The sequence below is a fragment of the Ischnura elegans genome, chromosome X (assembly GCF_921293095.1).
Source record: "Ischnura elegans chromosome X, ioIscEleg1.1, whole genome shotgun sequence".
NCBI classification, from domain to species: domain Eukaryota; kingdom Metazoa; phylum Arthropoda; class Insecta; order Odonata; family Coenagrionidae; genus Ischnura; species Ischnura elegans.
In genome coordinates, this window is record NC_060259.1 from 119,712,346 (window position 1) to 119,736,055 (window position 23,710).

General features: G+C 35.8%; 2 protein-coding genes across 2 annotated transcripts in view; one reads left to right on the forward strand and one right to left on the reverse strand.

Annotated features, from left to right (window-relative positions):
* Nucleotides 1-11,945, forward strand: part of LOC124171295 — a 31,577-nt gene extending 19,632 nt beyond the window's left edge. Inside the window, exon 2 of the mRNA XM_046550441.1 lies at nt 11,911-11,945. Within this exon, the coding sequence (XP_046406397.1) occupies nt 11,911-11,945 (35 nt within the window). The remainder of the gene's footprint in view (nt 1-11,910) is intronic.
* A 1,128-nt stretch (nt 11,946-13,073) lies between these two features.
* Nucleotides 13,074-23,710, reverse strand: part of LOC124170860 (A disintegrin and metalloproteinase with thrombospondin motifs 20-like) — a 243,360-nt gene continuing 232,723 nt past the window's right edge. Inside the window, exons 2-3 of the mRNA XM_046549869.1 lie at nt 17,431-17,603; nt 13,074-13,649 (exon numbers count right to left, since the gene is read on the reverse strand). Coding sequence (XP_046405825.1) covers nt 13,407-13,649; nt 17,431-17,595 — 408 coding nt within the window. The 5' untranslated portion in view covers nt 17,596-17,603 and the 3' untranslated portion in view covers nt 13,074-13,406. The remainder of the gene's footprint in view (nt 13,650-17,430; nt 17,604-23,710) is intronic.

The following is a 23,710-nucleotide window of genomic DNA, read 5'->3' on the forward strand; positions in this document are numbered from 1 at the left end:
GTCATGCGTACCCAGTACGCGCCCTTTAAATTTCGTATGCCGCCGTCATGCGTACCCAGTACGCTTCCTGACCTACTGTTTATAATATTTTTTCTCCGCCAGACATTGTATGTTAAATTAAAACTAATTACTCTATCTTTTGAAGAAATGTTTTTCCTTTTCAATAAAATATTCATAGCGGTTTTATGCCTTCAAGATTTTTAAAAAATGCTTCAATAAAATTCCGTTTTAAACCAGTGCCTTGACGACTTCGGTCCAAATACTCAACGCCTTCCTTCAACTGTTCTATCATGAAAACTTCCGCCTATTCTGCTTGAGAGACGTCTAGAAGGGTCAGCTAATTTAGCTTGAGATACGGTATCTTCTAAGCTCAATGCCATCTCTCCGTCTTCTCCTTGTTTGTCGTCACCTCGAGCCCCAAGTGTGTTTGGTCCGCCTCGTTAGTCCTAAGCGTCCTAAGCGAAGGGGCCATGTGCTTCGCTCTGCATTTATTTTTTTATTTTTTTTTCTGGACAGTAATCAACGAAGATAAGATCCCATCTAAACAGTCAGCGTATACCAGGGCCCCTTCGAGATATTTTCTCGCCTCTTGAGGAAGCTTCTAAACCACGAGCTTCAGTCCACCCAGTCCACCAGAGTCATTCATGATGTGTGGTGTTCGTTCAGGCAGTGTGCTGAAATTCTCATCGGGTGTACTTCCTGTGTTTTTTTATAATTGGGGATCCTACGAAATGGGAATAGTATTGAAAGGCAAAAAAGGGACTCGGAAGTCTGTTTGTGTGTTAGGCTATAATAAAATCATTGGTGGGGTGAATTTCAAGGGCCTGTTATTGCATTCGTACGTAATGGAAAGAAAACGCCATTACAAGTGATGTATGAAGTTATTTAGGAGACTATTGAATGAGGCAGTCCTAAATTCATATGTTGTTCACAGGAAAAACACGTCTAAAAATTTGACTTATCATTTCGCGTGCCATTGGGCGAGGTAATATTTTTGAAATATCCAACGTCATACGAACTGTTTGGACTTGGCCGTCACTCATTACACAATTTAGTACCAAGAATCACAAAAATAGATTTCCTAAAGACTATTCCTGCAGCTGGGAAGAAATCAAAGTCTCAAAGGAGGTGTGCAGTTTGTGCGTAACATTGGAAATGAAGAGTTGCGTGTACTGTTGTGAAAATGTGCAGTGGGATTGTTTGGATTGCTTCAAATCATGTCAGAGCAGATTTTCTAAGGTAAATCATTTGAATATTTGCATATTGACGTTTGAAACATTAGCATGTGATTACCTATATGAAATGATACGGTAATAATGGAGCAAAGTCAGAGAAGTGGGCGGAGTGGTAAATTTTCAAGTAGGCGAAACGGGTAATCCTATCGAAATTATCCAATCTGTTATGAAATTTTCAACCCCAAATAACTAAATAACATCATGTAATTGTATTTTTTAAATGCATGGAATGTTAGAGATCTCGTAGCTTATTCGAAACCAAATAAAAATCTTTCAAAATTGAAAATTTATTCATTAGTTCATAAAATGAGATACATAAAACAATAAATATTTTTTCAAATCGCTCGAAAAATTAATATAAAGTAGCGCATTATATTACGCAAGTATACAAAAATTTTCAACGATACTGATCGTATATAATGAAAGATATAAATTATTGAATTATAGTGTACCAAAAAGGCGAAGATTTTTAAATCTCATCCGGCCGCTGAGATGGGATTTAATTAAATGCCTGCCGCGCTTGAGGGGTTAATGGGTAAATATCAAACTCACTTATTTTAATGTTTTCATTTAGTGTAACAAGAATATTAACATCAAACTTACTTTTTAATTTTTTCATTTCGAGTAGTGACTTATTAAAGATAAGAAAGTAAGATTAAACCACATAATACTCACTTTTTTAAGACTTTCGTTTTTAAAAATGAATTCGCCTTTGTAACAAGAATATCGGACCAACTTCTTTAATTTTCTCGTTTCAAGTGGAGACTTACCGCTTGTAAAAAAAACACATTCTTCATGTTATTCGATTGAATTCGGATGATAAACAAGGATTTTGAGGTCGGAGGGTCCAAAGTTGGAATTTTACCTTTTTAAAATGATCCTATATATTTTCCAAAGTTGACGTTGCAATTCAATCATAGTATACAGCATGATGTTTCACGTAGAAACACACATTTTAAAAATTATTCGATTGAAATCGGTTGATTAATAAAGATTTTGAGGTCGGAGGGTCAAAATTTGGAATTTTGCCTCATTGAAATGATTCGTTATATTTTCCAAAGTTAACGTTGCAAGTCAATTTTATTCCGCAGCATGATGCGTAGCGTAAAAACACACAGTTACAAAGTTATTCGATTGAAATCAGTTAATTAATAAGGATTAAACGGTCGTAGGGTCAAAATTTGGAATTAAGCCTTTTTGAAATGATTCAATATATTTTCCAAAGATTATGTTTCAATTCAATTATAATCCGCAACATAGTGCTTCGCGTAAGAACACACATTTTAAAAGTTATTTGATTGAAATCGGCTGATAAATAAGGATTTTACGGTCGGAAGGTAAAATTCGGAATTTTGCCATTTTGAAATGATTCGTTATATTTTCCAAAGTTTACGTCGCAATTTGATGATATTATAAAGACTGGTTATTTACGCAAAATTAAATTTTATAAAAGTTGTTCCATTATAATCAATTGATAAATAACGATTTTACGGTCGGAGGGTCAAAATTTGGAATTTAGACTTTTTAAAATGATTCGTAATATTTTCCAAAAATTACGTCGCAATTCAATGATATAACACAGCATGTTGCTTCACGTAAAAACACATATCTTAAAAGTTAATGTACTAAAATCGGTTCGCAAATAAGGAATTAAAGGTCGGATGGTAAAAATTTGGAATTTTGCCTTTTTGATGTGGTTCGTTTTATTTTCCAAAATTTACGTCGCAATTCAATGATATTCTACAGCATGGTTATTTACGCAAACATACAAATTATAAAAGTTAATATATTGAAATCGGTTGACAAATAGGGATTTAACGGTCGGAGGGTCAAAATATTGAATTTTGCGTTTTTGAAATTATTCGTTATATTTTTCCAAAGTTTACGTCGCAATTCAATGATTATTCAAAAGCATGGTGCTTCAGTTAAAACCACTATTTCTAAAAGTTGACATGTCTAGTTGACATGACAAGTCTACTGACATCGGTCGATAATGAAAGATTTTACGGTCGGAGGATCAAAATTTAGAATTTTGCCTTTTTTTAAATGATTCGTTATATTCTCCAAAGTTTACGTCGCAATTCAATTATATTCCGCAGCATGATGCTTCGCGTAAAACTACACATTTAGAAAGCTGTTTGAATGAAATCAATTGATAAATATATTTTTACGCTCGGAATATATTTTTACGGATTTTACGGTCGGAGGGTCAAAATATGGAATTTTGCCTTATGAAATGGTCAGTTATATTTCCAATAGTTTACGTCGCAATTCTATTATATTGCGCAGCATGATGCGTCGCATAAACAGACACATTTTACAAGTTATTTTATTTAAATCTGTCGATAAATAAGGAATTTACGGTCGGAGGGTCAAAATTTGGAATTTTGCCTTTTTGAAATGATTCGTTATATTTTCCGAGGTTTACGTTGCAATTCAATGATATTCTATAGCATGTTTTTTACGCAAAAGTTATTCCATTCCATTATCAAAAGTTATTCCATTGAAATCAGTTGATAAATAAGGATTTTACAGTCGGAGGGTCAAAATTAGGAATTTTGCCTTTTTGAAATGACTCGTTTGATATTCCAAAGTTTACGTCGCAATGCAATATTATTCTACTGCATTGTTATTTACGCAAAAATACACATTATAAAATTTATTACATTGAAATCAGTTGATAACTAAGGAATTTACGGTCGTAAGGTACAAATTTGGAATTTTGCCTTTTTTAAATGTTTCGTTATATTTTCCAAAGTTTACGTCGCAATACAATAATCTTATATAGCATGGTGTTTTAGTTCAAAGCACACATTTAAAAAGTTATTTGATTGAAATCTGTTGATAAATACGGATTTAACGGTCGGAGGGTCAAGATTTGAAATTTTGCCTTTTGGTTATGATTCCTTATATTTTCCAATGTTTACGTCGCAAAACAATGATCTTTTATAACATGGTGTTTCAGTTAAAATGACACATTTTAATAGTTATTTGATTGAAATCGGTTGATAAGCAAGGATTTTACGGTCGGTGGGACAAAATTTGGAATTTTGCCTTCAAGAAATGGTTCGTTATATTTTCCAAAGATTACGTCGCAATTCAATTATATTCCGCAGCAAGGTGCTTCGCGTAAAAACGCATATATAAAAGGTTATTTGATAGACTTCGGTTGATAAATAAGGAATTTACGGTCGGAGGGTCAAAATTTGGAAGTTGATTTTATTGATGCTATTTTGAAAAGATTCAATATATTTTCCAAAGTTTAAGTCGCAATTCAGTGATATTCCACATCATGGTGCTTGACGTAAAAACAAACATTGTAAAAGTTATTTGATTGATATCGATTGATAAATAAGGACTTTATCGTCGGAGGGTCAAAATTTGGAATTTTGCCTTTTTGAAATGAGTCGTTTTATTTTCCAAAGTTTGCGTTGCAGTTCAATAATATTCCACAGCATGGTGCTTAACGTACAAACACACAATTTAAAAGTTATTCGATTGAAATCAATATCGATCGAAATCGATAAATAAGGATTTTACGGTCGCAGAGTCAAAACTTGGAAGTTCATTTTATTGAGGCTTTTTTGAAATGATTCCGTATATTTTCCAAAGTTTATGTCGTAATTCAAAGATATTCCACAGCATGGTTCGTCAAGTATAAACGCACACGTTAAAAGTTATTCGATTGAAATCGGTTAATAAATAAGGATTTTACGGTCGGAGGGTCAAAATTTAAAAGTTGATTTTATTGATGCTTTTTTGAAATGAAAGTACGCATTGCAATACAATTATATTCCACAGCATGATGCTTCGCGTAAACACACACATTTTAAAAATTATTTCATTGAAATCGGTCGATAAATAAGGATTTTTTGGTCAGAGGGTCAAAATTGTGTGTTTCACAATAATACACACATTTTAAAAGTTATTCAACAGAAATCGGATGATATATATGGATTTTACGGTCGTAGGGTCAAAATTTGGAATTTTGCCTTTTTGAAATGATTCGTTATATTTTCCAAAGTTTGCGTCGCAATTCAATGATATTCCACTGCATGGTGCTTTACGTTACAACATACATTTTTTAAGTTATTCGATTGAAATCAATGGAATAATAAGGATTTTACGGGCGGGGGGTCAAAATTTGGAAGTTGATTTTATTGATGCTACTTTGAAAAGATTCAATATATTTTCCAAAGTCTACGTCGCAATTCAGTGATACCCCACATCATGGTGCTTGACGTAAAAACCATCATTGTAAAAGTTATTTGATTGATATCGATTGATAAATAAGGATTTTATCGTCGGAGGGGCAAAATTGAGAATTTTACCTTCTTGAAATGATATGTTATATTTTCCAAAGTTTAAGTCGCATTTCAAAGATAATACACAGCCTGGTGCTTCACGTGCAAACACACAATTTAAAAGTTATTTGATTGAAATCGGTTGATAAAAAAGGATTTCACGGTCGGAGGGTCAGAATTGGAATTTTACTTTTGAAATGATTCGTTACATATATTCCAAAGTTTGCGTCGCAATTCAATGATATTCCACAGCATGGTGCATCACGTAAAAAAACATATATTTAAAGTTATTTGATTGAAATCGGTTGATAAATAAGGATTTTACGGTCGGAGGTTCAAAATTTGGAAGTTTACTGTATTGAAGCTATTTTGAAATGGTTCGTTATATTTTCCAAAATCTACGTAGCAATTCAGTGATATTCCACAGCATGGTGCTTGACGTTAAACACACATTTTAAAAGTTATTTCATTGATATCGATTATTAAATAAGGATTTTATCGTCGGAGGGTCAAAATCTGGAATTTTGCCTTTTTGAAATGATTCGTTTTATTTTCCAGAGTTTGCGTTGCAGTTCAATAATATTCCACAGCATGGTGCTTAACGTACAAACACACAATTTAAAAGTTATTCGATTGAAATCAATATCGATCGAAATTTTACGGTCGCAGAGTCAAAACTTGGAAGTTCATTTTATTGATGCTATTTTGAAATGATTCAGTATATTTTCCAAAGTCTACGTCGCAATTCAAAGATATTCCACAGAATGGTGCATCACGTATAAACACACACCTAAAAAGTAATTCGATTGAAATCGGTTTATAAATAAGGATTTTACGGTCGGGGGGTCAAAATTTGGTAGTTGATTTTATTGATGCTATTTTGAAATGTTTCGTTATATTTTCCAAAGTCTACATCGCAATTCAATTATATTCCACAGCATGGTGTTTCACATTAAAAATCAAAGCATTCCATTTGGGTTGGGTTGGGTTGGGTTGAGTTTATATATTAAAAAAACACACATTTTTAAAGTTATTCAATAGAAATTGGATGATAAAAATGGATTTTACGGTCGGAGTGTCAAAATTTGGAATTTTGCCTTTTTGAAGTTATTCGTTATTTTTTCCACAGTTTGCGTTGCAATTGAACATAATTCCACAGCATGGTGCTTCACGTACAAACACACATTTTAAATGTTATTTGATATGCATCGGTTGATAAATAAGGATTTTACGGTCGGAGTGTCAAAATTTGGAATTTTTCCTCTTTGAAATGATTCGTTATATTTTCCAAAGTTTATGTCGCAATTCAATGATATTCCACCGCATGGTGCTTAACGTAAAAACATACTTTTTTTAAGTTATTCGACGAAAATTGGTTGGTAAACAAGGATTTTACCGTCGGAGGGTCAAAATTTGGAAGTTTATTGTATTGAAGCTATTTTGGAATCATTCGTTATATTTTCCAAAGTTTACGTCGATTTTCAATGATATTCAACTGCATGGTGCTTCACGTAAAACCGCAAATTTTAAAAGTTATTTGATTGAAATCGGTTGATAAATAAGGATTTTACGATCGGAGGGTCATAATTTGGAATTTTGACTTTTTAAATGCTTCGATATTTTTTCCAAAGTTTACGTCGCAGTTCAATTGTAATCCACGGCATGGTGTTTCACATAAAAACACACATTTTAAAAGTTATTCGATTGAAATCAGATGATAAATATGGATTTAACGGTCAGAGGGTCAAAATTTGGAGGTTGATTTTATTTATGCCTTTGGAAATGATTCGCTTTTTTTTTAAACTCTACGTCACAATTAAATCAAATTCCACAGGTAATAACACACGATTTAAAAGTTATGCGATTGAAATCGGATGATAAATAAGGATTCTACCGTCGGAGGGTAAAACTTTTATAGTTGATTTTATTTATGCTATTTGGAAATGATTCGTTATATTTTCCAAAGTCTACATCGCAATTCAATCGTATTCCACAGCATGGTGCATTACATAAAAGAAACACATTTTAAAAGTTATTCGATTGAAATCGGATGATAAATATGGGATTTTACGGTCGGAGGGTCAAAATTTAGAATTTAATTATATTTATGCTATTTGGAAATGATTCGTTAAACTATCCAAAGTCTCCATTGCAATTTAATCATATTCCACAGCATGGTGCTTCACATAAAAGACACATTTTAAAGGTTATTCGATTGAAATCGGATGCTAAATAAGGATTTTACGGTCAGTGGCTCAAACTTTGGAATTTGATTTTATTTATGCTATTTGGAAATGATTCGTTATATTTTCCAAAGTCTACATTGCAATTCAATCATATTCCACAGTATGGTGCAACACATAAAAACAGACATTTTTATTTTTAATCAATGTAATTTTTTAATGGTCCCCCTTAATTTTTAATGTTCAATGTTCTAAAACAAACATCAACCTAGGAAAGCATAAGCTTGAAGAGGTGAACGAGGTCTCTTACCTGGGAAGCCGAATTACCAGCGATGGACGAAGCAAGAAAGAAATACACAGTAGAGTAGCGCAGGCGAAGAGGGCTTTCTACAAAAAGAAGAATCTTTTTACAGCTGAAAATTACAGCTAATGATGTAATGTGGACAGAATAACTTTCTCCATGCATATTGCAATAATTATATTAACTATTAGAAATACATTATTTAAACTAGTATTATGTCAATGGCGGTGTGTTACGCATAGATGTAAGGAAACAATTCATCAGATGCTACATATGGAGTATGTTTCTCTATAGAAGCAAGGCTTTGTTGAGGAAAATCTGTGTTATACATGCGATCTCACTTCGAAAAGCGAAAAAAATTAAAAATGACATTTGTAGATGAAAATCCTTGTTGTAAACGCGAATTCACAGCGACGGATGAGAAAATTAATAATTGATTTGTAAATGAAAATCCTTGATGTAAACGCGAATTCACTGCGGAGAGTGGAAAAATTATAAATGTGATTTGGAAATGAAAATCCTTTTTATAAACGCGAGTTCACTGCAAAGAACGAAAAAGTTTAAATGTATTATTTGGAAATTTAAATCCAAATATAAAATTAGGAAATACGGCGGCGGCCTTAATGCGGCTTGCGGTAATTGTGCAGATGTAGACTGATTTTTACATCTTTCACGGTAAGGCTTATTTCCCCATCTTTATCCATTGAGTAATGTTTATCCACATATTAATTACAATTTTATAAGCTTTGTACAAGAGTTTTTTACAGGATAAGAACATGACAATTGAGACAAAATATTTGGTGCTGTCATTTTGTCTCAAGGGTCAAGTTATTAGATCAACTACCTTTTTACACTTACTCAGTAAAAATGCCGGTGTGTTACCAGGAATTCGTAATGGAGATCAGGAGAGAAGAGGACCCTCTGGAAAACCTTAGATGGAAAACAGTGGAATATGACACAGAAAATTAAATATAATAAAAACATTATTTATTGGTATTAATATGTACACAGTACAAATAATATTAGCAACTCCGAAGTATAAGACTCGAGCGGTGTCCTTAACCCTTTCACTGCTGTTCAATCTCCGGAAACCTTCTCCTCACATGCGGCGAAAATGTTAAAATGCGTTTCCTGGGCCCATGGAGCAGGTACTTCCAGGATGGGTGTGGTACACCCTCCGAAGGGTCGCTAATCCCTGACCCTATCCTCGACGAACTCACCCACGCAAGACCGTCTCATCGGCCCTACCAGCGGGGGCCCTACCTCCGGAAAAGTGACCGCTCTGACTGCAATTTGAAAATCAATCAATCAATCCGATCATCACAATATGATTGTTTTCATCGCACTCCTGCCAATCAAGCAATCAAGTACGTCTTTGAACCGTGTCTCTGCGATAAAAAATAACGATTTTGTTAACTTTGCAACAAAACGTGGCTGCGGACCACCGGAAAACGGCCATTATATCAAAGTTAACAAAATCATTATTTTTCATCGCAGAAACACGTTTCAAAGACGTACTTGATTGCTTGATTGGCAGGAGTGCGATGAAAACGATCATATTGTGATGATCGGATTGATTGATTGATTTTCAAATTGCAGTCAGAGCGGTCACTTTTCCGGAGGTAGGGCCCCCGCTGGTAGGGCCGATGAGACGGTCCTGCGTGGGTGAGTTCGTCGAGGAAAGGGTCCTTGATTAGTGGGTCCCTTCGAAGTGCTTCGGCGAAAGTGCTGACCGCATGGCGAGGAGGAAGAAAAAGTACGTCCACCGCAGTCCGCCGTGCGGACGTACTAGGTACGTCCACAGCAGTGAAAGGGTCAATAGTGGAAGTGCTACGATTTTCATTGCTACACTTTAGTTTAAATTGAAGACAGTTATGTTATGTTACTCCACACCTTTTCATTATTACAACATTCACCGGACAGCTAATAATGTAATGGGGACAGAATAGCTTTCTCCATGCATATTGCAATAATTATATTAACTATAAAAATACATAGTTATGTCAATATGGTAGTTACATACCTATATGAAGAGACAACTTATCAAATTTCGACATTATCATGCATGAAGAAAAACTCCAAAGTACTCATAGAAAATTAACATTGTATGAAATTCTCAATGGGAAACTTGCCTCTGGTTTTTACTGTACACTTATCTGAACGACAGCCATCATAAATTTTAAAAATCTTACAAAAAATATACACCTGAAATGATCATTCTTTGCTTGTTTTTCAATCCAATTCATAGTCACTCTGGAATCATATAAATTTTAAATAATAAATATTATTAGCTAATATTCCCCAGCTAAACATTCCCAAAAAAGATAGATCACTTAAAAACAACCAACTAGCCACTTACAACAGGTACTCCAAAAATTATTATTTCCAGGGCAATGGTTTTCAATGGATATTATCTTTGTAAGATGGAATAATAAGCATTGCATAGAATAAATATATATTGCAATTTCTTGGCTAAAAAAATTACCCAACAATATGCATGGAAAAAGTAAATAGGCAAAATTCTAATTACAATTTTATAAGCTTTTATAAGCTTTTTTATTTTTTTATTTTATAAGCTTTTATAACAAGAGTTTTTTTACAGGATTACAACATGACAATGATATAAATTAAACAAATTTATTTACAATTTAAATATCAACATATAATCTGTTCGACCTAATCTTTCACAATGGGACAGATAATAGACAGATAAAGACAGACTTTTTGCCAAATCTCCTTTCATTAATAGGAAATCACCACTTGAATTGTAAGTTCATAGTTGCAGATGCATTTTAAATATCAGTTTCCAACAGTGAAAACAGATAATTAGATATATTAGAGGAGGAGACAAAATTGATAAATATAGTCCAAAACAAATTTTCTACACAAAGAGAATCTTTCAAAATCAATTTTCTGCTGAAGCACAGACATTTTGTGCATGCCTCAGATATTTCAAAAACTCTACATGAACATCGTAATACTTATCAATAATAACAAATATGGCAATATTTAAATTCACCAGATACATTCATTTCAATGGAACAAACAGTAACGTTACTTAACATCATATTTCACAAAGACTTTCTTTAATGCATACCTATAATACAGTTCAATGATGCATGAGCAAAGAGTTATTTTCGAAATTTTTATAGTTCTATAAAAATGAATAAGCAGTAACTAACACATCTACATTTGAATAGGATAATTACTGCCCAGAAAGATGAAAAATAGGTAAAATAAAAAAGGTGAAAAGGATAATGAAATTTTTGCATACATGAAAATGACCTGTTGAACAAAGGAGGCAGTGCAATAAACCACGTGGGTTATAGCACTGCCTCCTTTGTTCTTTTGTTAAATACAATTTAGGATATTGAATTTAATTTGAAAGGAAATTTAATTTGAAGGAAAAGAACACTTCTTTGTAAGATTTAAAGATTCTTTTATAGTTAAATTATGATTTTAAAAATCACATCAATCTCAATTTGGCACCGCTGTCACAATAGATACTCAGCAATAAATTAGTATCAGATAAGGCCCTCTCTTATATATGTAATTTTATCAATGCAATTTGACTTTGGAATACATATCTCTAAAATGTTAAACACACAAATTATACTGTGATCCCAGATTTTTTTACATTAAGGACATGGCCTCAGCATTTTTTTAGATCAATATTCACAACATACAAAAATATTAATTCCCTGTAAGCATTCATGAGCTTTAGGCATGTTTCTTTGCTAGCAACGGCAATCAAATCAACGCTCTAAGTGACTGCCGTATAGTGATGAATGCCAGGGTTTCGTTGGCAAATTCGCAGGTATGCACTTAAAAATTAGTAAAACAAAAGCCTAATATATGCATTTTCTGAAGGTAATTATTTTTTTCAGGTGCCCTCAATACTAACAGGTATGTTAAACCATGACAGATACTAAAAAAATAGTTACAAAAGCTACATGAAGCAGAAAAAAGTAAAAGTGTAAAAAAACGTAGCTAATAGATTGGCCCGATGGCACTGTTTTAATGGATAAAAAGCACAGATGATTTCAGAATAAGACGTGGATCAATTTCATATCATAATTGAATCACACAAAGAATGCAAATATGCAAATATTTACAATCAATAGTTCGGTTACGCATTGTTTTGAGATAATGCTCATACCACTTGCCTGACTCCGATGAAAATTGTGCGTATGCACGCTAGGGAATCAATGCCCCTGCATCTTAAACTGGATTTTTACACATGTTTGATCATAGAGGCATAACTCAAGTGGACATTTTAATAATAACTGCCAAACATTAGGAATATTTTTCAACATAAATCAACATAAATATGTAAAAACCTTCATATGCTCAAAACAGTCACTAACACAATCACATCATGAGCTTAAGAATATACTTGAAATAAAACTTATGTTTGAAATTACATTTATGCTCACAAAATTTACTCCTGTGCTGCAATAGGCTAGTTTCCTTCATCAAAGAAAACGAAAGGCATTGATTGCAAATCGTTACCCACCATTAGTGTATTCATAATACACAAATTATTTGGTTTTTGAAATCCCAGTTTAGACAAATGTTAATGGTCAATTTTAACCTCATTTGATAAAAGCCAGATTGGCGCCCATGCGATTCCAGTCCACGTGACGTCACAGGGACCTAGTTTCTATAGGAGAAGATAGGAGTTATACATCGTCTGAGGCTACCAATGCATGCATGAGGCACAGAGCTCAGAGAAACGTGTCTTAATAATCACGTATTAAAACTGGCTAAGGTCGGAAAGTTTTCTTCGTTTGATAAGGTATTAATAAACCTTTTTTAAGCCAAGCGCTACAAGCCAGCAAGGTACTCAGCTATCCGCTAGCATCCTGCGTCCTATCAGCGCTCAGAGCCTCGATCAAGATCACCTCACAAGGCGGGAGGGGGAACCAGAAATGCGTCGCACGGCCTTTTTCCCATCATTCCTACTTACGCGTCGCGTTTTCGCGCGTTTGAAATTTTTCACTTTTCATTTAATCGCGAAAAATAGATATCGTCATTTAAAAATGTAAAAGCGACAAATACGTACTCAAGGAGTAATAATCTTTCGATTTAGGCAATAAAATAATAATAGGAAGCCACCCTATTGATTTAGTGGCAGTGTGTTTATTTTCTGATCAAATCGAGTATTCCAGTGAAATCAGCAAAATCAATTGAAATATATAAACATGAATTGATACCACCAATAAAACTGATATGACTAACTGCACCCTATAATAAGTTATTACGGAGGTGGAATTCTTTACAGATGATAATGTTCCTTCAAACATTCCTTTCACACCAAGAATTCCAACGAGGGGGTCTTGAAAGCTCGAGACCTGCTCGGCTTCACTTCATCTCCCTAACTTCATCTTTCACCATGCCATCGTTCCAATGGCGTGTGTTCATCGATCACATTCATGCATGACGACAATGATTTTAATGTATTTAGTGGCTGAGCAACATCTTCCTGCTGCCCCTGCCTGAAGACACAAGCGTGGATATTGTTTATTGCCCACGGAGGCCACCTCCATCTCATCGAGGCCACCTCATCTGCTGGGTGGCAGGCTCCGCATTTGCCACGACACCTTCCCACCACAGACTGACCATCCTGTGTGAGGAGAATCAAACACTTATTTCCATGTGCTTTTTACAAGTAGGCGTGCGAACCCTCCCCTATTTATATCTTTCACGGTTTATAAGTTTACTTTGTGGCACCTTACATCTGCTGGCAAATATCTTGGAACATAGTAAATTCCACATAATCATACTAGATAAACCTAAACCAGTTTCAGCCCTCACATATCATTCTCAAGATGAAACACCTCATGATAATGGCATATAATAAAAGACTATGGAATGACAGATTAATACAACATAGTAATAAAGTGTATAACCTCTTGAGAATGACATGCGACAGTTAAAACAAGGTTAGGTTTACGTAATAATGTTGTGTGGAACATACAAAGTTACAGAATATTTATTTAACCCCCAGAGCTTCTATTTTTTCTTAGTTCATCAATGACATAAACACTTTTCATGGTAGTTGAATCTTTGCTTAGTTAAAAGCGGTGAAATTAATATTAAGTGCAAAAGCACAAAATTCCCGGGTCCCACAAATAAAACCACAGATCTTTGGTTTTTCAGGCCACAGTGGCGACCCTGGATCATTGGGTTCCATAGCAAATTACCAAGGTTCATCGTACTAGTTGCTTCATTTGGGCCGTTGGGATCCATCAAAGATCAATGCAAGATGTCCAAAATTCAAAGGAATGTGGACTTCCAAGAAGCTACACCAATGGTGTAGTCCATTTCAGAGCTAACCCCACAATTCGTGGTTATCATTGAAGTTATCTACTGACTAAGTTTACATCAGTTCATTATCCAGCTTCTAAGAGGATCGTTATGTAAGAGTTTAAAGTAAAGGTTAGTGAAGAGTTTGATCTGGAGTGTAGCTCTCTACGGTGCGGAAACGTGGACACTAAGGAAAGAAGACGAGAGAAGATTGGAGGCAATCGAGATGTGGGTATGGAGAAGATGGGAGAGGGTGAAATGGACGGAGAGGAAAAGGAACGACCAAGTGCTGGATATGGTTGGCGAGGAGAGGCAGCTTTTAGATGAGATACGGAGGAGACAGAAGGTATGGATGGAGTTAGTGCTTATCGGGGAGGGGATGTTGAAAATGGTGCTAGAGGCTAGAATGTTAGGGAAACGAGGGAGGGGAAGGAGAAGAATAGGATTTTTAGATAGATTGAAAGAGAGTAGGCCTTACTGTGAGTTAAAGAAGGCAGTGCTGGAAGGAAAGGGAGGCTCCCAGATCACTTCTTGCGTACTCCATGGAAACCTACCTTAATCGGTAGAATACTATAATAATAATAATTCAAAATAAGGCAAACTCCCTTTCATTTTACCTAAACATATTCTTTGCTTCCTCCATCTCCCACATTTACACAGCATTCTCCCCTTCTCTAAAACTGTTTTCAACCACCCTTCCCTGCTTCAAAACTTTCACCATCCAAACCTTCTGTCCCCTCTATATTTCTTATGGAAGCTGCCTCTCCTCACCCACCATGACCAGCTCTTTGTCATTCCTCCTCCTCTCCGTCCACTTCAATTTCTCCATTCTTTTCCACACCCACATCTCAAAAGCCTCCAGCCTTCTCTCGTCCTCCTTCTTTAGCGTCCATGTTTCCAACTCGTAAAGCATTAGACTCCAAATCTCTCTCAAGACTACTCTCAGTTTCACATTGTAATCAATTATTTGTTTCCCCATTTTGCTTTTCTCCTTTCCCTTTTGCTTTTCTCCATGTCTCACTTTTCCACTTCCTTCTCTCCTCCATTCCTTCCATAATTTCTCTGCTATCCAGGTTTTTATCCTTCTACCATATTTTAGCCAACTGGCTTCTTGGCAGCTTTTATTATTGATGGTTACTAGCCTTTCCCATAACTTTAACTCAATCACCTCTCAACAGCACTTTCCCATTCGTGAATGTCTCTTTTGCTAATGCAGTTCTCTTTCTGGTGTCCTCATGCAGTGTCTGTTGCCCGCTAATGCGCAGCTCAAATAGTTGAATTGCTCTACCTGCTCAAGTTTTTGCTCATCTCCCTTGTCCCAAGTCTTACATTCCTAGCTCGTGATCCTATTCAAAACTGCATAACTACATTCTTCTTACCTACCGTTTTCTGGAGATTCATTATCATGCCATATACCTCACAATGCTTGTCAAACACATCCACCATAGCCTACAGCCACTTGTTGACTGGATAATGAACTGATTTAAGCGTATCTACCATCATATTAACTCCAGCTTCCATCTCATCCCAGGCCTCTCTTACCATTTCATGAGTCTACACATTAAAAAGCAATGACGAGTCTTGCCTCGCCCCTTGGCCAATTTCTGCCCACCCTGATTCTCCATCCTCTACCCTCATTTCAATAGTCTGGGCCTTGTACAAACTATGAATGAATTGCCTATCCCTCCAATCTGCCACTAAATATTTTCATAAGGATTTCTTATACAATTTCCATACATTCCACAGCAATTATGTCCACTATATTTAATCTTCCTGGCTTTTTCCTGCTATTTTACATATCCTCCACATACTACCTACTTCCATTTACTCTGACCATGGGATGCTCAGATAAGATCCTTCCATATATTATGCCTTAACTTTTGACATGGCTTGCATTTCTTTGCCGTCTGATAATGACTTATGACTTTAACTTTGCCTCTTTCCTGCTGAAAATGTTTCCATTTCTCACACTGCCTTTTCCGTCAACTGCATAACCACTCTCAGTTTCACGTTGTAATCAATTATTTGTTTCCCCATTTTGCTTTTCTCCTTTCCCTTTTGCTTTTCTCCATGTCCACACTTTTCCACTTCCTTCTCTCCTCCATTCCTTCTAAAATTTCTCTGCTATCCAGGTTTTTATCCTTCTACCATATTTTAGCCAACTGGCTTCTTGGCAGCTTTTATTATTTATGGTTAACTCTAATCCCATCCTTCCTCTACTTTCTGCCTCCATCTCCTGTGCCGCAATGTGAAATTGAAACTCTAACATCAAGTTGAGTAAACACAGTCTGAAATATGGCTTAGTGGTATAACTGGTATCATATCTCACCTGCAATTGGGATATCTAGGTTTGAATTCGATAATCCAAATGTTTTTGATGGCAAATTTCACCCTGGTCCTCCTTTTCCTATGACCCAAGGTTTGCTCTTAAAGTTCTCTTGATGCTCTCTTGATTCATCACCAAGGAGGAATGCTTTGACACCAAACCATTAAATAGTAGAATATTATCCCTTTAAGTGCCAGCCTATTTTGTCTGGTAAGCTCAAGAGTACATGGTCTTTTTTGGCAAATTTGCTAGTTTGAACTTAAACATTTATAGAGAGCCTAAAATGCATTTTTTGCGGTACATGTCGTGTTGAAGCATGACAAAGTACTACAAAATAGAGACAAAGGCACAAAAAATAAGAGGCTTGGGTGCAAAAAAAAAACCAGCCCATAGATCAGTCCAACAGTGATGCAGCTAGGAATTAAGGGGTTTAGATGCCACTAATACCAGGGTGTGTGGGGTATGGAATACCCATCAGTGTAAGTGGTAGGTGAGAGGTTAATAAATTGCTAAATTTTAAGAAAAATTAATCAAAATGGTGAGTTTTACGGCTTTCTGTGGGATATTTTATCAATCCTTTCACCATTCTATTAGTAATATCAATCCAATTAAGTATAATGGATTGAAACTTCTCTGAGGCCTGGGGGGGGATTTTATCCCTCAAACCCCCCCTCACTGTGCCACTGCAGCCAAATATACTCTTTGCACATATCCCCCAGGCTGATGGTTGGCACCATATGGGATGAAGAAAAGTTAAGAGCCATGCACTCACGTCTTTCCTGCTGACATGAACAGCTGCTCCTGATCCACGTCCTATACTGCTATGAACCCTGAGTCCGGTACCTTTGAGGTTGATGCTGAAACGACCTTGAGGATAGTCTAGGGAGCTGTAGGAATAAGCTACTCTTGTACCATGTATCTGCCTGGCAAAGGTCATATCTTCAGCTGGAAGTTAGAACATAGCATTGCATGAGGCACACACACACATACACACACATGCCTTATTGTAAAATTTTCTCTCAGGGATGGGTCTCTCAGAAAAAGCAATGGCGGCGAAATTACCCACGTAAGTGGTTCAACATATGAATATCGGACTTTGTTCTTGTGTGATCTGGCGCTCGGATATCGTGAAACAAAACGTGAATGCATGAAAAAGCCAACTGTTACATGAATAGCCCACTGCCTTGCGAAATTCAATCAACATGCCGAGGGTTAGAGTGCGAGAAAATTACAAGGCTTACCTTGAGCCTGACTCGCAAGATTCCAACAGCACACCAGTTCCTCGATGCACTCGTTGAAGGAAAACAAATACCATTCATGCTAATGTGCAGTTCAAAGCTACAGTTGAAGACGGAGAAGTTTTCCCCGCTAATCCTGCGGACCTTAACATAACTTCTTCAATGCATAAATATCTGAGAACATTTTTACTTATCTATCCCCATCGGTAGATCTTTATCCATACCCATTTTCTACTCTTTATGTGTTCTGGCGATTTCACTATTTTTATCTGTTGAAAACGGAAAATGGTTGCATGATTTTGAAGTTTCATCTATAAAAAAATCGAGGTTAATATTTCTAATAATTATTTGATCGAATTTTATTTAGGTTTGTGGGCAAGATGTTAACGATCTGGAAGAGGTGGATGTCAATGTCAACCTTGCTGGTGGTGAAGTAGAGAAGGATGATGTACCATCTTTCACCGTGAATTCTGCTGAAGTATATGTAAGTATTTGAGGAAAAGTATTTCATAGAGTGGACTGGACATAATTATGGATATTCTCAAGAAAATAGGCGTCAATTGGAGGGATAGGCGACTCATTTGTAATCTTCATTTGGTCAATACTGCGCAAGTGAAGGTAGCGGACGGAGAAACTGGGAGGGCAAGCTTTGCCCGAGAAGTAAGGCAAGACTGTTCACTATCTCCATTGTTTTCTGGAGTATATGCTGAGGTGATGGCAAGAGAAGCGTGGGATGAGGTGGGAACTGGAGTCAAAGTGGGAGGAATGATGTAAAATCAGTAAGGTTCACGGACGATCAGGCGTTGATTAGCCAGTCAGCGAGAGGGCTGAAGAGTATAGTGGATGCATTAGACAAGAGATGTGATGAATATGGCATGAGGATTACTCACAAGAAGACTAAAGTCATAATTAAGTTAACCAAATTTCCAGGAAATATAAAATTATCCACGCAACGCTTTACTCCCTCCGAAGTAAATGTTACCATTGAGTAAGAATATAAACTTACTCTATGATGTTACCCAAAATTTATTAAAACAATTAATAAAGTGTCAGTACAATCATAATTTAACTACTTGAGAACATTCTGGGGAGGGGTATTAAAGTTCGAGCAATTGGTTGCTAATTCTCCAAAAAGCAATTGACTGATTGCTATAAAATATAATTTGAACCGTCCCACAGTGGGCTGAAATCGAAAAAAGCTGGACAAAACCTCGAAAATGGTTTTTTTGAGTATGGAAGTTGAAACTTTGCACAGTTGTTGCCAACACATTAGTGCATTTTTTGACGCAAAATATTTTTCTTAGGCTAATTTTTTATATAAAATACATAGCCTCAAAGTTGAACAAATTTGGCGGAAATTGCCCGCTTTGAATTTTTTTCGAAATTCTGCGAGAATAAGAAGAAAATAAGAAGCTCTTGTCAATTCTAGAACGTTTTCTAATTCTTTGGATAAGTATATGCGATTAATAAGTGACCTGAGTTTTTGCATTATCTCAATGGATTTAAGGGCGATTTTTTACTCACTTTGATCCCATTATAATCTGGTGGACGCCCGGAAAAAAATGACAAAGTTAGCAAAAGAACTAAGAGGAGGAAGACTGAAAGTCTTAGATCTTCTCACTCGGCAGCAACTTTATCATTCGCAGCATCGATGACAATTGGAGAGGAAGGAGAGCCTCCAAATTAGTGGAGGACATTAAAACGACCATTCCAAGCAGAGCAAGGAGAGTCCTAGCTAAATGGAAGACACCCATCTCAGGTTCCTCCATGATGTCAGAAGACGAGGCTCTTTCTGTTATCATATCGATGCACTTGACAAAAAACCACTACAAGTGTCTTCGGAAAATAGCTGAAAGCCATGGTCATAAATTATACCCGAACTATGAAAGAGTGAGGTTTGCTAAAAATACTACGTACCCGGATGGCATAGAGATTATAGAAATATCGTGCGAAGTCAATCAACAAACTCTCCTGTCGCACACTGCCTCACCGATTCTAGCTTGCGTGGCAACTGTTCCTGATGCCAGAAGTGAATTGAAGTGCACTCTGATTTGTAAATATGATTTCGACGGCAGTTATGGGCATTCGCAGTATAATCAAGTTTGGCAACAAGAGCCTAGGTCGGAGGAATATTTGTAGGTAGGAGTTCTATGGTGCCCCAAACCGTTCATAAGGTCCTAATACATGGAGCAGGTATAGCTACAGAGATGATTCTTCCTCTAGGGATATTATGTGAAGAAGCAATTGAAGCACGCAATAAAGATAGCAGAAAATATCGAGAAAGCTTTAGCAGGAAGCACTCTAGAATATATCTACCAACGATGACTTATTTCGTCGCCTCCTCCTGACCTCAGATTCAGTAATACCCAACGCCGCACCCCTAATTACAAAGAAATCCCGAAGAATGCCGATATAAGTGAGGAATTTACTGTTACTAAATGACGATGACCCAGAAATCCTGCAGCCTCAAAGTGAAAGCGACAGTTCATCAACCGACTCGGAGTGATGCTATTACATGTACATAGGGTTCATTTAAATATTCATTGATAACCTTTTATCAAAAATGGAAGGACTGAGAAAGAAGCCTAAAAGCCTATACAGTTAATAATAACATTAAATACATCCTCAGCAAAGGCTTTGCATTCATAGCGCTTTATAATGTACGCTGCGTCACGACAATCCATGAGCCCAGGGAGCAGCCGCGGACTGCGCGGCACGGTAAAAACATCGATTTTATTTAGTTTGTTGCCAACGGCCGCAGATTATTTCCGTGGATGACGACTCTAAAAGGCTTGATGCAATTACGATGTAAATATCTGAGAGCAACTCGGTGTCCTCCTTTTTATACAGTCACACACGGGCAAAAATATTACTGAAATTAGCGTCCGCCATTTTGTACTGCATCGGTGATAAATATGACAAGACAGTAAAGAAATCGGGTTACAACAAAAGGAAAATAAATGCAGTAATAATATATCATAGCTTTTATTCAATAAGTTTATTTAAAATGATTCACTATCCAACATCCGTCGAGTACGGCAATTCCCGTGGCCAGCAGCCAGCTCCGGGCGGTGCCGCACGTTCGAAAAATCGATCTTAATTTCGGCGTCGCAGGTGGTCGCAGCTGTACTTCCGATTATCATAATCTATATACTTTGTTGTATATGTGGTGTAAATATCTCGAGGTAACTCGGTGATCCTTTTTTTAAAATCCTACATAAACACAAAAATTCGACGAAAAACAGGGTCCGCCATTTTGTATCGTATTGGTCACAAATACAACAACCAAGTCGTGAAAGTTGATGGTAATCGATGATAACAAACCGTTTAACAAATTTATAAATTTTTGTTGCTATTGAATTACTACTAAAGGTGTGACATTAGTTTAACCCATTACCGGCCGAGTAAAGAAATACTTGAAAATATATAATTTTTTCTTTTCAATTGACCTAATAACATGCTAAATAAGGTAAATTGAAAATATGGGCCTTCAAAAAAATTTGCTTATGGTAAAAAAAAATGTTGCGTTTTCGCAACGTTGGCCGAATCCGGTATCTGTATGCAGTTATGCAACCCGCATTACAATACATTGCCGCCTCATAGGAATATGCTGTTTTTACTGTCGGATATAATCCTATACCTTTTTATGCCACGTATATGACAAATATCGTCATATTGGATAAATAAAATCCTTAGATATTATGTTTCCAACGAGATGTTGTTGTTATTTGACCTAAATCCATTATAAAATAGACATGCTTTACGGTTTGAAAGAAATAAGTCAAAGCGAAAATTTTCTCAGAAGAGCATGTATTTCACATTTTTTCATTGACTTTAATTTTATCATTGCAGATTGAATTACAAAAATTAATGGCTAATTATGAAATACTCAAGCATTTTGGGTGCAATGGAACATAAAATTTCGTACATTCAAACATGGTTTGGCTTTTACACTGTTTCGGCAACTACTGAATTTTTTTTAACTCTCTGGCCAAATTCGTCCCTTCATGCTTCACGAATCCGCGATGAATTATATGGCCTAACTTTTTCTATGTTTATGGACGCGAATTGTATAGGGGTACGTCATCTACTGACTTATTCATTTCACTTTTTAGATGCGTCCCTGCTAGATACGATTTGGAGTCTACCAGTGAAATTTACTTCCGTTGCATAACCTGTACAATCTCCTGGCGTTAGTGCAAACGCCGTCCAGTAAGTTGATAAGCTAGGACCCTTTTTCCCCTGTATTCTAGTGCGGTAATTTTCATTTGCATTATCAAGTAGGTCCACACCTCCCATGTATTTACTATACTCCCCAATAACACGAATGGTATTTTCTTTTATTAACATAGAATATTATGTGAAATAGTATTTTATTTTTTTCTGCTGAAACTTTTCCCTGTGCCAAATGGAAGCGAAAAACTTTTATTGCTGTCTACAGGGACAATCTATTTATCATTCCATCGAACAATACTAAGACCTTGGGCTTTATCAAATGTTTATTTTCATGTTCCTCTCGGTTTCACGTCAATGGTTTTATTATATTCTATCAGGAACTCCTCCGTTATACGTATTTAATCGTATTTTCACGGACGGCTCCATTGACAAATAATCCTTTTTCTTTCAAAACAATAAATAGTCTTCAAGATGAAAAGAAGTTATTGAAAAACATACGATGGTTCGAGGGATCAGGGATAATCTTGAGAAATTCCAGAATAACACTTGCTTCCAAGCCTAAATTTCGATAGAAGTAATTTTCTATCGCCTGGTTGAACCCTAAAACCGTCTGAATAACATAAGCACCAAAGTTAAAAGCAAAATCTAAAAGGCTTGTTTTAAAAGAACATTTATGCACTGTAGTGACCAAAGTAAGGTACCATTTGCTCATTATTTCAAAATTTATGCGCAAATATTCCGAATTGTAATAATTTTTCAAGTCGTCAAATTGAGGTCATAATTTACAAATCTGTCATTTTTGTCCAGACAGGAATTGTCTGATAAGTGTAGATTATTTTTTATTAATCTGAATATGTTTTGGTTCAATCATTGCCGAACCATATCTACGCCTTATCGTCTTAATTCACCCAATATCCTGTTGTGGAAGTCAGTGATATCGCTGAATCGTGAAGTAAGGAAGGACTAATTCGGATTGAAACTACAAAGTTGTGTGTTCCATTGCACCCGAAATGCTTTCATGTAATCCATAAATAATAATAATTTGTTGTAATTCAATCCGTTGTGATAAAAATGTCTTTTTAAAAACTGGAAAATACGTTATCTTCTGTAAACATATTCGCTTTGACTCATTTCTTTCAAGCCGTAATGCATCTCTATTTTATATTGGATTTAGGTAAAATAATGCAGCATCTCATTGGAAATATAATATCTAAGAATTTTAATTATCAAATATGACGATATCTGTCAAATACGAGGCATAAAAATGCGTAGGATTATATCTGACAGTAAAATCGGCATATACTTACGAGACGGAAATATGTAGTAATGCGGGTTGCATAACTGCCTATAGATATCGGATTAGGCCAACGTTGCGAAAACGCAACATTATTTTCCGGATCTGATTTTCGCATAATGTTGACTGTCTGACGAAATATAAGCTTTAATATCTGTTAATTGAAATTTCTACGTCCACATGGACGAATAAAAAACTTAATAAAGGGAATAGTTACTCTTAGGAAAAATTATTTATCTTGCTTAACAGGAGACTCGAAAATTGACACATTTTGAGTATTTTTATAAATATCGAATTACTTATTAATTGTCATTATAATCTCACTAAAAATCAGTTTAAACTTA